The sequence below is a fragment of the Chlorocebus sabaeus genome, chromosome 9, assembly GCF_047675955.1.
Source record: "Chlorocebus sabaeus isolate Y175 chromosome 9, mChlSab1.0.hap1, whole genome shotgun sequence".
Classification (NCBI taxonomy): domain Eukaryota; kingdom Metazoa; phylum Chordata; class Mammalia; order Primates; family Cercopithecidae; genus Chlorocebus; species Chlorocebus sabaeus.
The window spans coordinates 11409775-11424926 of NC_132912.1; the positions used below are offsets into that span (position 1 = coordinate 11409775).

Here is a 15152-nt window from a genome sequence, read left to right on the forward strand (position 1 = left end):
CTCAGGACCTCGGCCCCGCTCTCTCAGGTCCTTTCCACTCCGGTCATATACTGGACATGATGGGAAGGTGCGCGTCACCCTCCCTTCCGCCCTCCTCCTCTCCATCCTTCCTTCCATCATTCCATTCTTCAGAGGTTCTGTGTTCCTATTCTGTATTTGTATTAGCATTTAATAAAAATTATACACTGGCACCGAAGTCAGTCAACTGCTAGATCTTCAAATTACTCATGAGACCTAAGAAAAACCTATGTGACAAACATAGGCTGGCCAGAAAATCCTGCATGATTTAATTTTATAATAATCTTTATAATGATACAATAACAATAGCTAAGTTATTTTCAACATGTCTTAGCCTGTACTTATGAAGCACTTTACATGTATTTTCTCGTTTAATTCTGACAGCCTTACAATTCAGGTGTTATCTCCATCTCACAGATGAGGAGACCGAAGCTCAGAGAAGTTAAGACACTTGCTTGAGACTGCATAGCTGTAATAAACAGCAGAAGCAGAATTGCCTATAACATAGAGGCAGAAACCATATTGAGTGGCAGAACTAGGTTTCAAACTGAGGTCTGACAGCAGAGCCCAAGCTTTTAAATATGTTCTGTGTTACAGGGTCCCATGACTTAAAAGGGTTTGATTCCTGAACAGAAAACACAGGCTTGCTTTTTAACATAGTTAATATTACCTGGGAGAAGTCTTGTTATTACTTATGTGCCCTTAAAACAGTATCAGTAATCGAATTGCTTCAGATTTCTGTATTTTTACAGTTGTTCAATCTGCCTTTACTTTTTCACTTTTGTGTTTTTAGATGCATCATCCCATTCAGATGAAACCTGCAGATAGTGAAAAGTCAAACGGTAGGTGGTAACCAACTGTCTTGTTTAATAATATCTGCTGCTTTAAATTACAAAGTCAGTTGGGGGCGGGAGAAGCTGGCCTGGCTGCTTTTCTCTCTAGAAGGCAGAGGGCGCTGCGCCAGGAACCTTCTCTGTGACCTGGATGTCTGAAGGAATGCACTCTCCACTCCACTCTCCTCTCTCCTCTCTCCTCTCTCCTGTCCCGTTGATCTCTGGCGTAAAGATGTATGTTACAAGCAGTGGCTTTCTGTGTCCTTCTGTTTGGGACTTGCCCTGTATAGGGACCCTGTAGCATTTGGCTCCTGTCTCCTCCAACAAAGCAATACAGGGACATCTCATGGAGATCCAGAGGATATCTGCAGGAAGGGAGTTGCCCATGAAGAATTAGGCTATCTTTCTGTGGGTGGGGAGTGGGGCTGGTTTTTGTTTGTTCACCTTTTGCATGTGTTTTTTGGACTTGGAGACTGCCTTATTGTACTCTTCTCTAAATTGCACTGATGCGTTTGCATCCGAATTCAGAGTTCAGTCTGCTGATTAAATCAACGTACACTTGGTGCAAAAATCTGCATTTGATGAGGTCCATAAATAATTGGGTTTTGCCTCTTTGAGACACGAGAGAGCTGATAGCCACATTTCCCTCTTTAAGTTTTTGTTTCATTTCTACGAACCTTCTGTCCCTGTTTTGTTCTTTTAATTTACTGAAATGTATGTTAAAAGAATCTTCTACCATCCTAGACTGGAGAGCGGCTCTGTCCCATAAGACTGACATAATCAGCACTGTTTCCTTCCAACAGGCAGTTTTGCACCTCATTAATTAGTAATCAGGGCAGAAGCCATGCACTTAGAGATCTGCATATCTGCAAATGGAAATTATGATTGGGTTCTAAATCTCTCCACAAGGTATTTTTTGCTAATTGTAGTGCATTCCATTTTCTGGCTTCTCCACAGACTAGAAAGTTTTGAAGAAAATTCCAAGTCACAGCATGGTGCTGCCAGCACCCGGCTTGTCGGAGCTTTCTTCTCTCAGCTCTCAGCAGAATGCAGTGGCCCACACCTGTAGTCGAAGCTGCTCAGGAGGCCGAGGCAGGAGGATCCCTTGAGCCCAGGAGTTCAAGGCCAGCCTAGGCAACATAGATATATAAATAAAGAAAATTTAAAAATAGCTTTTCTCTCTCTAGGAGGGGACTTCGGTGCTTTAACCACTGTCGTCTCCTCAGCCCTGCACTTTACTTAGGGTTAATTCTTTCTTTTCTCTACTGCTTTATCACAAACATGACACTTAGCACCAGAAGTTGTCAAATCCGCTGCTGCTCTGTGGCCCCTTGAGTGAGCTGTGCTGCTCCTGCAGCCACCAGTTGCTCATTCATCAGTTACCGTGTGCCAGGCACGTTGCTAGGGGCTGGAGCTGCAGCACTGAATAGGAAAATGAAGAATGAAAGCCCCCAGGAGACTGTGTCTCAGATCTTGTAGAACTAACATTCAGTCTACTGATTTTAGTATCCAGAAGTCACTGAAACACTGAACCTGAATCTCCACATTTGTAAAAATGGAATTAATGGTAATTGTCTCACCTAAGTTGGCTTCCCCCCAGCCCAAGACTCCAAAGATATCTGTAACAGTCTCTGTAATGATTGAATGCTCCTATGAAATGTTGATTCCTGTTTACACTCAGAGGTGGTCTCCTGGCCTCTGCAGGCTCTCCACGGAGCGTGCCGGCCTGGGAAGACGACTGCTTCACCCGGGCGGGCTCCTTTCAGCCCTTGTGCTTCGGAGGCATGTGCTTGCAGTCTGACTTCCTTGGTGGGAGAGAGGAGGCATGACCCTTGTATTTTGGGGTGAATCCTGTTGGCACAGGTCATCTCAGAGTGTGTGGCCACCGAGAAATGTTCCCTGCCTTTGGCTCTATAATACTCTAAACGGTGTCAGGACAAGGACCGTGGAGTGAAAGTCTGTGGAAAAGGTTTTGTCTCACTTCTGAACCTTTGGTTGTAGTTATAAGAAACTTGACAAATTAGAGAGCTGAACTGAAAACATTGGACCTGAAAAATCCCGGTCCTGAAACACAAAGGGATATTTTTCTTTTGCGTTTTCTGCTGTGCAGGTATTCATCTGCCTCAGAGAACCCTTTCTACAGGCAGCTGCCAGGAGTTTGCAGAGTGTTTTGTTGTTCTTTCTGTCCAGTGTCCACCCTGGTCCCTGAGAATCATGTTTGCTTTGGGTCTAGAATCACAGCACATAACAAAACTGTCACGGGCACACCCAGTGTTGCATGATCACAGAAGCCAAGGAGGACCGGGCACCGTTATTTTAGGATGAGACGGTTATGTGAAAATGCTGTTTTTCAAGCAGCAGCCTGGGGTAGCGGTTACGAACTGTTTGGAGAAGCCTGGATTTGACCCCTGACTCCATGCTTGTTGGTTTTGTCCTCGGGCAAGTTATTTAACCGTAGTCAGCATCCGTGTCTCTTCAGCTGTGAGAGGGGGCTACAGTGGTGTCATCTGAACACTTGTTGTAAGGCCCGTCTTACAAGGTTATTTGAGGTTTACGTAAGTTAACATCTGTAAATAGCTCAGCATAGCACCCGGCACATAGTAAGTATCCAGTGTGCTAAGTTCTGCTAAGTTAACACTGTGATTCCACTCACTGAGGCAGCCTTTTCAGTGCATTCTGAGTGGCAGAGGCTGGCCTGTCCAGGCCTGGGCTGTTCATACCGAAGCATAGCTCTGTATGTACAAATGAAAACCCCCAAGCCTTCTGGTTGAGCCAGTTCTCCCTTTGCTTTGTGGATTGACCTTCATTTTCTGAATTTTCAGTAAGAAAAGTCCAAAAATATAAATGTGCTGAAGGCTGCTTTTAAAGGGCTTTTCTTTCTAGAGGCCCAAATGGAACCTCACCTTGCACAGACATGAACAGTTTCAAGGTTCTCTTTGGACCTGATTGAGGAATCAGGAGGAATATGTAGTTGTCTAAAGCGAGTGATAAAAGCTGCAAGCCTTTTCTCATTCCACATGGCATTTTTGACAGGTAAGCATAGCTTCTAAAGCTCAAAGAGCACAAAGATTTCTTTGGCTCAGTTGCTCTAAATAGCTCCTATAGTTTTGAAAGAAGTAAAACGAGCTCTAATTGCACTTTTATTGAGTTTGCTGGCATTTATGGATAGCACAAAGGACTCATCACAGTTAGACACTTACTGTCTTCATTATCACTGTGTTCAGATTTCTAAAACTTTGTATTTGCTGAGCAAGAAGGAGCTGCTAATCATGGATTAATTCGTGATGGACAGGTGAACTCCAGAAAAGCAGTCACCCTTGGCAGCTTTTGTCCATCGAGCGATTCTGAGAGAGGAAACCTCTAGGGTGAGCCCCGAAACGTTAGGTTGCGCTCAGATCAGCCCCGCACTTTGGGATTTCACTGAGCAGACTTCCTGAGTCTCCATGGCTTCTTATAACCTGCCCTTTAGTTGGCTCTGATGTAAGCTGCAGCCTCTGGCACACTGATGGAAGCTCGCGGCATTGTGTTTCCTGTCCACGTGCTCCCACAGGGCCAGGTTGTCCAGAAGGAAAATCATCCCACTCTGGAGAAGCAAAAACTCCTGGGGCTGCTAAGAGGAGCACACTGAGGAAACCACCCACCTTTCAACAGAATCCGCCTTTTTTGTTATTTTTCCGTTGCAGAAAGTCGAATGGTGGGACAGGCGGGGTATTTGAGGAGGTGTGGATTGCACGCACCATCATAAACAAGCAGAAACGTACTTACTCTCTTTCACTCTCTGTGCCATCCAGCTTTTGCTCCTCTGTTGCTGTGCCCAACGAGGTACCAGCTGTGCAGTACTGAAAGTCACAAGCAGTTGCTGAAGTTAGGCTGGCAGTGAGTGATACAGACAGAAGCTGCTTTCGTTCTGGTTGTGGGTCTCAGAGGCTGGAGCTGTGCTCACTCTGATGTCTTTGCCTCTTGCCGCAAGGGGAGTTGTTTGTTGTCTTTATATACAGAGCGTAAATCCGTCCATCCCGCTTTTACCCTCCAACCTCACAATTTGCTGGGGGTCCTTAATGCCTAGAACCCAGAAGTGTCACTTAAGCCTGCTGTGTGTGTCTCTCAAGGCCTCCAAAACCTCCAGTGTCCATGTGTCAAGTTCAGAGCTAGCAGGAGTCAAGATAACTAAATATTGTCAGCAGAGGGTGCAGACCTGCAAAGCCTCCATTAAAAATAGGGATCGTGGAGTGGCTCCATCCAGTCACTTTCTGATTCACTGGAAGATGAAGAAATAATTTTGAAATTCAAAGTGGAGAGACTCACAGATTTGGAGGCAGTAATTAAATGCCATATGTTAGCACTAACACATTGAAAAGTTGTTAATTAATTCAGGCAGCCCCAAATCCAGGTGCGACTTTGACAGATTGTACACCCGGGTGTTAGCACAGACTTACAATTAGGGATTTTTTTTTTTTAATGAAGTTTCTATTCCCCTAACTTAAAAAAGTCACCCTGTGTATTTAAAGTACTAACCCATTCTCATCGTATCATGGAAGGTAGACTTCAAATGGCTGCTGGTGTGGAACCCCTTTTGATTCTGTGGTCATCGTTACTAATCGGGTGGGGGGGACCCCACCTGTCCAGCACTTCATGTGTAAAAGCATTTCCCTGCATTTATTCAGTGTCATGGAAAGTGACTTTGCCCCTAGAGGGCAGGGACCTTTTTAAGTGTTTATGTTTTGTTTTTGTTTTTTTAATTCCTTAAAGCACCTAGCAGAATACTGTGAACACAGTACATTTCATTTAAACAACTGACTTTCCTGTAGGTTGAAAAAATAAGTGAGATACTTAGTGCCCATGGATACTCAGGAAAAACTCACCAAGATGGTCATCAAAAGTTGATAAAAAAGTTAAGTGAACTCAAAATAACTGTGTTCTTGTAGAATGTTTACAGAGCTGTTAGGGACCCTCAGAATGGGAATTTGGGGGGTGAATTGTATGACTAACTTGTCCCTGGAAAACCAAAAAAAAAAAAAAAACTCAGAAGAAAGCTGGGCATGCTCACTATTCCCCATTTTGCCTTTAAAGCAAACACAGCCCAACTGTTGAAATCACGGAGCAACACTGGCTGGTAAGAGATTCCCAAAGCCCAGCACTTCTGTGCACACGCACAAGCGCACCCACACACCACGCACACAGATGGAAGTTAACGTTTTGATAACATGGTGACGGAGGTTTCCATTTTTTTTCTTGGCTAATACTTGATATTTTTAGAAGTGGGAATTATCTTCCTTCTTGCTGCCTGGCCGAGTTGACCCTGAGTGATGGCTAGGAAGTCAGCATTTCTTCATGAGTAGTTTCCATTTTCTTCATATTCGTCTTAGGAAAAAAATCATTTTTAAGCTTACCCAGGAGCTGCGTGTTTAATTTACTGTGGCATCCCCCTGAAGCTCAAAACCTACAAATTGTTGTAGCTAAATACCATAATTATTGGTTTACCCGTGAAACCAAGGACTTGGTGGGAATTTTTCATTTGCTTTTGTTTAGAAGAACTAAAACCAGATTGTTCAGGGTAAAAAGAAACATAACAGGAATTTTATTTTTACTCACAAAAATGCCAGCCATAGTTTGCTGGGGGTAGGAGTCTCGGAGATGAGAGGGAAGGAGTCCTGGTGATTTTTCTCCCTATTCTACCCCCTTTCCATCTCATCTGTCCCCTTCCTGACCCATCTCTCCCCTTTGCATTCACGGGAATGCCACATTTCCACAGGGCCTCCGCCACCAGAATCCTCACGTTAGCACAGTCAGTGTAGACAGCCTGCAGCAGGTGGTGTAGACAGCCTGCAGGTGAGCTCCTTGCCCAGGGTATCTGGTGTCTCTCTGGCCTCGTTGTTGGGCCTGTGCTGCCCATGACTGACCAGGCTTCACCAGTTCACAGCGGATCCGTGCTACTTCGCCTTCTCTGAAGGGAGGAAAAAGAACTTGAATTGGAAGTTTTCCATTGGCGTACAGGAGGTCAGGTCCTCAGCGGTCTCCCTTCCAGGAATTAGATCCTGGGGTGCCTGCTGCCCGTGTCTCCTCTGAGTCTGAACACAAGCAGTGGCTCAGGCCAGCGAATGCTTTCCTCGCTGAGCTCCTTCTCTGCACATGAGGCTGAAGATGGGACGTGCCATCCTGAGGTCAGGCTGCTGTCCTCCATCCACCCAAACCAGGTCCCTACTACTCCACACTCCACACTTTGCCTGGTTAGGACCTCGTTCTCTCCCACCTCCGGTCTCTCCAGACCCTTCGTCCAGCTTGAATTCCACATCCCCCAGCGAGCCTTTCTCAAACACTTGGGTGCACAATTCATAGTTTACAAGTATCATGGAATTGTGCTTTTCAGCTTGTATTCCTTGGTACACTAGAGTTTCTGAGGTGTTGCAGGAGCTGTCAGTGGGGAGAGAGCTGGGTGGAAGGGATTCTGACCCCCCACTCACCGTCCCCACCTCAGGAACCCCAGTCAGCCCAAGTATGACACGGGCCGCCTTCTCTCCATTTCTGGGAGAGAGGAGAGTTTAAGCCTTCATTCCACATATGACAAAACAGGAGGTCCTCAGAGGTCAGCCTGTTTTCCAAGGACACATATCAAACTAATGGCAGCACTGGACCTAGAACCTTGATCACCTAATCACGGCCACTGTTCACCCCTTCAAGCCTCCTCTCCTCCTCTGGACTTGGAGGAGACACAGCAGGGGAAGGAATCCTGGGCTGGGAGGGGGACTCCAGGCTGTGGGCCAGGCTGGTCGCTCCCACACTGGACCTTGGGAGATCTTTTGGAGATAGACAGAAGCTCCCTTAGGTCTCTTCCTTCTGCTCTGGGATTCTATGAAGAGGAGCCTTTAGCTGTCTCCTCTAGGCCCTTGAGGGCTGTGCTGGCCCATGGAGCAATCATGTGTGGCTCTTTAATTAAAAGTACGTTTTAGAAAAGCACTTCCTCAATCACACAAGTCCCTTTAAGTGCTCAGCAGCCACACTGTGTCAGCAGCACTGCAGTAGAGGAACCCACCTGTTACCAGTACACCTGCCCCAGCCCCTTTGCAGCATAGATACGTGCTTTAGCATCCAGAAGGAACTGGCTCCAGTAAGTCTGGGATAACTGCTCATTGGTTAAATGAAAATGAGACACTTCCTGTCCGGGGGAGGCATAAAAGAGAAATAAAAGCCAATTAAATAGGAATGACAAAATGATAATGCAGATTCAAAAGAAACGTTTATGCACAACTGACTTAAGGCAGAGCCCTCCTCTAGGCCAGGACATCCTTCAGTCTGGTTGCAGCTGGCTAGATTTTTTTTTTTTTCCCCTAAGAAATAGATTGAAATGAAACAATGGAAAAGAAGCAGGACTTTTCCCCATGGGTGTCTGTGATGTCCTTTAAAAAAAAAAAAAAAGGCCCCTCTCCTAAAAAGGACTCCAAATGCTGTCTTGAAATCAGTTTTAACCTCGCCTTTCAGGCTGAAAGTAGTTCACATGTCCTGAGCACAAGCATGGAGATTTCGAGGAAAATCTCCCGGGTCCCGTGAGGTACAAGGTGTCTTGTCTTCCCCACCGTCAGGTGCCCGGGTTAGGATCTGCGTGTCATCCTCATGATCCCCAAATGCACTTTCATTCCCCGAGAATCTTGCCTTCCGGTGGTTAGCGCAGTACTGTTTCCTTCTTGATCATTTGTGAAAGGCTGGAAGCTCGGGACTGTCCAAGGTGTTTCTCCAGCAGCAGCAGCGCCGTTCTCCTCTCTAGAATCGGCTTCCTGTTGAGCCGTAACTAAGCTGGCTGCTTAGAACTAGGTGCGGGACCTGGTTGGCACTGCATCACCAATGTTGCGGGAAGGAGGTACTTTCCTAGCTAGCTCCCCAGAGCTGTGAGAATCTCTGATCTCTTATTCTTGTCTAGATCAGCAGGGATGCAGCTTTTTGAAACAGAAAAATGTTTTCTTTCCTCGAATGCTTTGTGCCAAGTTTCAGGCGCTGTTTCGCTCCAGCTGCCCCTGTTGTCTTTCCTCTCCTGACCTTTCTCTGTCCCTGTCATTCAGGTTAGAAGAACATCTACAAAAAACCCAGAATGAAATCTGTATCCAAAAGTATCCCCAGGGAATGGTAGTGTTGAACAGTTATACAAGTACTTTGGAATTTTAGCACATTACCGTTAATTTCTGAATAGGAGAAAATAACTTAACAGTATTCCATGTCATACTAAAACATTTTGTTAGTAAGCACAAGCGCACGGGGGAATGGGTTCAGGAAGCGCCAGGTGGGAGGGAGCGGCAGGGTGGGCACATGGAGGGAGGAGGACGGCTGGACATCTGCAGAGTTTGCCTTGGGACACGTGCCTGGTCTCACATGGCTGGGGCCCGGTCTGATGGGGTAATGAAGCATTGATTACAAGAAAAAAAGATGACATGGCCTTTGCTCATTCCTTACTTTTATCTCCTAGCTGTGGAAGATAGAAAATTGTTCATAGGAATGGTTTCGAAGAAATGTAATGAAAACGACATCAGGGTGATGTTCTCTCCATTTGGCCAGATAGAAGAATGCCGGATCCTCCGGGGACCTGATGGGCTGAGTCGAGGTGAGTGTGCTGTCTGGAAAGCCTCTCCCCTTCAGTGCTAATTGGAGCTCTGTGTCACAGTCGAGACAGATGTAGGCACCGCACACGGCAAGAGGTCACCCTGTAATACATCCCGTGTGATAAAGTTATCCAACCTGAACTTTTCACCATAGCTGAAATGATCACCTTTGATTTCTCCCATTCAGAAGGCCTTGGTGCCACCATATTAGCTCAAGTTATCACTGTCAGGTGTGCAGCCAACAGGCCGCCCTACTGCTAGGCATCCTTTTCAATCTCAAACCAAAGTGGATTTGGTGGGGGGAGGTGCAAGAAGGAGAGGTAGAAAATGAGAAAAGATATTTGTTGTGTTCCTCTTAGTCCTCGGGCTTCCTGCCTGTGCCTGAAAGAAATGTTAAGAGCATGTTAAGAGTACAGTGACACAAACCAGGAAAAAAGCGTGTCAGCATTCACATGTAGTGCAGAGCAGATAGGGACATAGGGTAACTGGGCCTGTCTTGGGGTATTAGAGTTTTATTTCAAAGAATAGAACTCCTGGAGTCCTGAGCCAGGGGAACTCTTTAAGTGACAGAAAAGTGACTTTACCCTGAAGAAGATTGTAGGCTCTTCTTTGCCACTGTGATAGAAACAAAAGCTGTAGCTCAGAGCCTTGACGATAAGCCGGTATTTACCAAATAGTTGGAAATCACTGTTGTCTTCCCTGTTTGCCTCTCCCTTGACAATGCTGCACACCTCCTTCCTGAAAACACTCATAAAGGCTGATGCTGGAGGTTGACGTTCATCACTGCAGTTCCCTGAATCAGTCCGAGGTGGAAATGTATATATACAATATGTTTTTCACTTCTTTTTGCTCTGTCGCCAGGCCAGAGTGCAGTGGCGCAATCTCAGCTCACTGCAGCCTCCGCCTTCCGGGTTCGAGCTATTTCCCTGCCTCAGCCTCCCAAGGAGCTGGGACGACAGGCACACGCCACCACGCCAGGCTAATTTTTGTATTTTAGTAGACACGGGGTTTCACCACGTTGGCCAGGATGGTCTCCATCTCCTGACCTCGTGATCCACCCGCCTCGGCCTCCCAAAGTGCTGGGATTACAGGCATGAGCCACCGCGCCCAGCCTGTTTTTCACTTCTTACAAGAAATCCGTATTTTTAGCAACATGGAGAGGTTTTCATTCTCTCATTACTGAAGTTACCAGTGCAGTTTCTGTGGGGCAAATGAGGAACTTGATTTCATTCTCAATCTCTGGCTCTGGGCCAGCACTGGCACCCCAAACCCCATGTTGAAAGAAAAGATTGGCTCATGAGGACGAAAGCACTACTCTTCACCCTTCTCACTAGTTTAACCTGACTTCAGCACCACGTGAGGAAGAACATTTGCTCTTTTGATTTTTAGACATAAAGCTTAATGATGTCAGCTGGTAGAATGGAAGACCGACAGAACAAATGTTCCCACCTACAGCCGCCTCCAGAGCGCCAGTATGGAGGTAGTCTACAGGAAAACTAGGAGGAGGTGGAACCACGCCAAGCTTTTGATTCATGTGTTTTCTTCTGAAGGTGGTTTAAAAAAAAAAAAAAAAAGGTGGCATGGAAATCACAGTTTATGCATTCTCTAACAATTCTGAAATTTTGTTATGTAACACTCACTTAGAAGATGTGATTCTCTAAAAGCTGAACTAGTCCTTGTATTGAGTATGATCCTGGAATAGCAGATCCAGTATCCGGGGCGCCTCTGCAGCTTTTCACCTGTGCCATCGTCAGGGGCAAGCAAAGCCATCCATCGCTGTGATAGACCGCATCACCTCTGGCTCCTAAACAGCCTCACCAGCGAAGGGATACTAGCATGTCCTCCTAGGGGCTCAAACCAGCCAACCTTCTGATCACACCTGGTGGTCCAATTCTTCATCATATGTATCTCCACTTAAGCAGACAAACCAGGAGATAGAATACCGTGGGAAAAGACAGTGTGGCTAAATTAAGAAATATGTAGAAAGATGTGATCATATTTTTGTAATTCCTTTTCTGGTGCCAATTTAGTCATTAGAATCCCTATTATCTCCTGTTGTTATTCTCAGTCACACTTCAGTGTTACCATTGGAATTTTCATTCTCCAAGATAGGGAGACATGGCACAAATTAATCACAATGAAATATATAATGGCTTAGGGGCCAATGACCCCAAGTTCCAATCCCACAACTTCTCCTGAAATGAAATAGAACTTTAGTCATTTTATTTTCTTACCTCTGTCCTGAGGTTTCCCCATTTGTAAATGACAGCGGTAAATATACCTGCCCTGCTTCTCTTGCAGGGGGTCATTCATTACTGGTGTGGTGGCTTTTCGCCTGAGCATACCATCTGCATGGGTTAGTGGAGAGACCCCGGGGTGAGCAGTATGTGTGCTTGATTTCTGCTCCCCCTCTGCTGGCCTGGCTGATCTAGGCAGTGACTCTGGCGCACTTTCTCGGTCTGTCCACTGGGGACGGTAATGAACAGCATTGCCGCCTGCAGCGTTCAGAGCTCCTTGAGCATACATCAGTTATTTCTGCAGATCAGGTTTTAAAGCAGCCAGAACCTCCATGGGAAAGAGCAGGACACACAGTACTTAACAAGAGAACTTAGCTAATTTGATCTGCCATTCGGTTGATTAACCAGCACTTGACACCAGAAGCAGCCTGTTCCTGCAACAGGTGACGGGGAGCGCTCTCATCAATATTTTATGCAAATGCTGGCTCAGTGGAAAGAGGAGAAAACTTTTCCCTCCCCATCTTTTTTTTTTTTTTTTTAAACAGCAGAAAAGTAATTTCTGGTGAACTGATGAGAATTCCCTATTGCAGAAAAAAAAAACAACAACAAAAACAACAACTCATAACCATTTATTCTGAGAATTAAAGACAGACAGGAGTACGTTTTTCAATTAGCAGGACCCAGGGACTCCTGGCTACAGGGGCCTGCTCCTGAATCAGTGTATTTGTTAAAAGCACAATTCACTTTCATGCTACCATTTTGCTTTCATTAAAGAATTGCAGTTTTCAATCAGATATGAATAAGTGTCTCCCATTAGTGGCACTGCAGATAAAGGGCATTCAGCATTTCTGTTCTCAGTGTCTATTGCTGGCTCAGCTGTTCAAAAATAAATAAAAATTAAGTGAAACCAAAGCTTGGCTGCTCTGCCCAGTACCTTCCAACACAAAACCAGGGTATACCCTCTTCTGTGAGAAAGCTTTAAAATCAAACTCTTGGATCATGGTGAAGGAGAGGTGCAGCTGAGCGGTTCACTTTTCTTTTTCTGCTTTTGCCCAGTTCACCTAGGAGGATGAAGACAAAGGAGGCAGCGAGTCTAGCTGGCTCTTGCGGATTTCTGATATCTTTTCTTCCTACCCCATCAGTAGTTTCAGGTCCTCTCTAAAAGGCGTTACACTGAGGTTTCACCAGGCTGGCTGACCCAGTACCCCCGCCGTGTCAGAGGGGCACACTGCTCTGACCCACAGCTGTGCCCATCAAGCCGTGCTATACTTCCGGTTAGAATCACTGCCTTTTTTTTTTTTTTAAGTCGTGATCTACCTTTTGGCAAGAAAAAAATATATTTTTAAAATCCCATCTTACTCACCGGCCCCAGCCCGTGTTCCAGGGCAGATACCCTCAAGAAGTTGTCACAACTGTCCACATGGAAAGCATCTAACACCTGCCAAGCACCTGGAGCCTCTCAAAGATCCGAGGACTCTTCCTGGCTCGAGGCAGCGTGGCCGTATCTCAGTATGCGTTTCTCCCTTTGGGGAAGTAACCCATTCTGCCATCCTCTCTAACTTGGAAAATGCTGAGATGCTTTCAAGCAACGTTAGGATGCTCAGCACCTTCTGCAGCGGCTGCTCAGCCTCTCCAGGCCTGCTGTAGAGCCTTCATGGAGAAAAGGAGCAGGATGCCATGGGCCCACGTGTGGCAATTCAAATGAGGTGTTTGCTCTCAGAAGCAGAGCCTGAAGTTTCTAAGCCAAATGTAGTTAAGCGACAGCATCACCCTAGCATGCTGATTTCCTAAAATACACACGCTCTCACTTACCCACAATCCCACAGTCAGCCTGGGCTATTTAGATACAGGGTTTTCTGCACTGTGGCAGTTGAATATCTGTAACCCAGAGACAGTAAAGGAGTTTATTTCATTCCCCCCCACCCCCCACAAACTGTAGGCAAATCTTCACTGCCATTTAAGGTAACTTTCTGCTTGTTTAAGAATATTCCAGCTGTGTTTATGGTGTTCCAACATTCCCCTGCCAAAACCCTTGACAAATGAATTGGCAATATTTTCAGGGATGTTGGCAAGTACAGACTGGATTTAGCTATTAAATCCTCATTTGTTTTTGTCATATCTGATCAGAATACAGGGATGGGCTTTTGACTATTACAACATGTACACAGTGCTTGGGAGGCTGACGCAGGAGGACCACTTGAGCCTGGGAGTTCAAGACCCGCCTGGGCAAACACAGCGAGATGCTGTCTCAAAACAACCACCACCACCACCATGTACACAGAAATGAGTCCGTTTTCACACATTTTAGCTCTGCCCACACAGTACCTAAACATTCAGATGTGTAGGAACTTTGGCGACTTGCCCCCTTGACTCCTGACTGCATTTGCCATCTTGTTCCAAATACAGACTTCCTGTCTTATCTCAGGGATGAGGTTTTGCCAGCTATGAAGTAGGTCCTAGTCTGTACCCAGCCTCACATGCCATAAATGAGTGATGTCTCTGTGCCAGTTTTAAAGTAACCCAGCATCAGAGATGGCGCATCAGAGTATTAATTCTTAGGCGCCAATATTATATTGATAGCGTATGTTTAATGTTGCCACTGCTAAAACGATACAAGGAAGATTGGCCGCATTAAGATCTTTCTTTGGTTGACTAGGGACTTCTAAAGAAATTTTCCATAGGTTAAAATCTCCTTCGTCCTACACAAGTTAAGTTATACTTCTTTCACTTGAAGTATAGTGGGCGCTACACCTCTTTCAAAGAAGTAACAAAAGCAAAAGGCTCTGGCATGGTTCATGCTTTTAAAAGTGCCTGTACTTTTTTTTTTTTTTTTTTTTTTTTTTGGTGCAGAGCAAGAATTCATCTAGTTCTCAATTCTCTTGCAGCTGAGAAAAAAAAGGTGGAACACCTGAGTTAAGATATCCTTTCAATTGAAATGACAAGTGTAATAGATGTGTTCCAAAATCCTCTCTGTGACAGGGCTACGTGCTTGCCTTAGATCTTGTCTGTAGGAGGAAATTACTTTGAGAAACCTTTCCCCAGTCAATCATTTATCTGTTTTAGCAGCAAGAAAGTAACCTCACTGAAATGAGAGGAATGCAGCGCCTTTCATTTCTGTTAGCAACCCCTAACATTCTGAAAGTAGAGATAATAAATAATTGCAAAGGTAAAATTGCAGGTTGGCCACATTTACAGTTGGATTTTTTTTTTTTTTTTTTGCTACTATATACGTGGAGGTTTTCAGACAGTAATATACATGTTGTCTTACCAAAACTCCCTCCCCACCAAAAAAAGAAAGAAGTATGGCTTCATTATTTTGATACCTGTGTATTTTTCCCCCAGCCTTGTTTCTCCGCCATTTTGGTCAGTAGCCAGAGAGCTGATTGTTGAGAACTGACATTGAACAGTCTAGAAGAGTTAAGGGCTGATCCTACAGGATCGGAGCAGTTGTCCTGTAAAGACCCAATGGACACCACTGC

The 15152-nt window shown here is 45.4% G+C and overlaps 1 protein-coding gene across 23 annotated transcripts in view; it reads left to right on the plus strand.

Moving 5' to 3' along the window:
• Window positions 1-15152, plus strand: part of CELF2 (CUGBP Elav-like family member 2) — an 866615-nt gene that overhangs the window by 779619 nt on the left and 71844 nt on the right. For all 23 annotated transcript variants that reach the window (XM_073018718.1, XM_008002231.3, XM_008002236.3 and 20 more), the window contains 2 exons: window positions 812-860; window positions 9304-9438. In XM_073018718.1, coding sequence (XP_072874819.1) covers window positions 812-860; window positions 9304-9438 — 184 coding nt within the window. The remainder of the gene's footprint in view (window positions 1-811; window positions 861-9303; window positions 9439-15152) is intronic.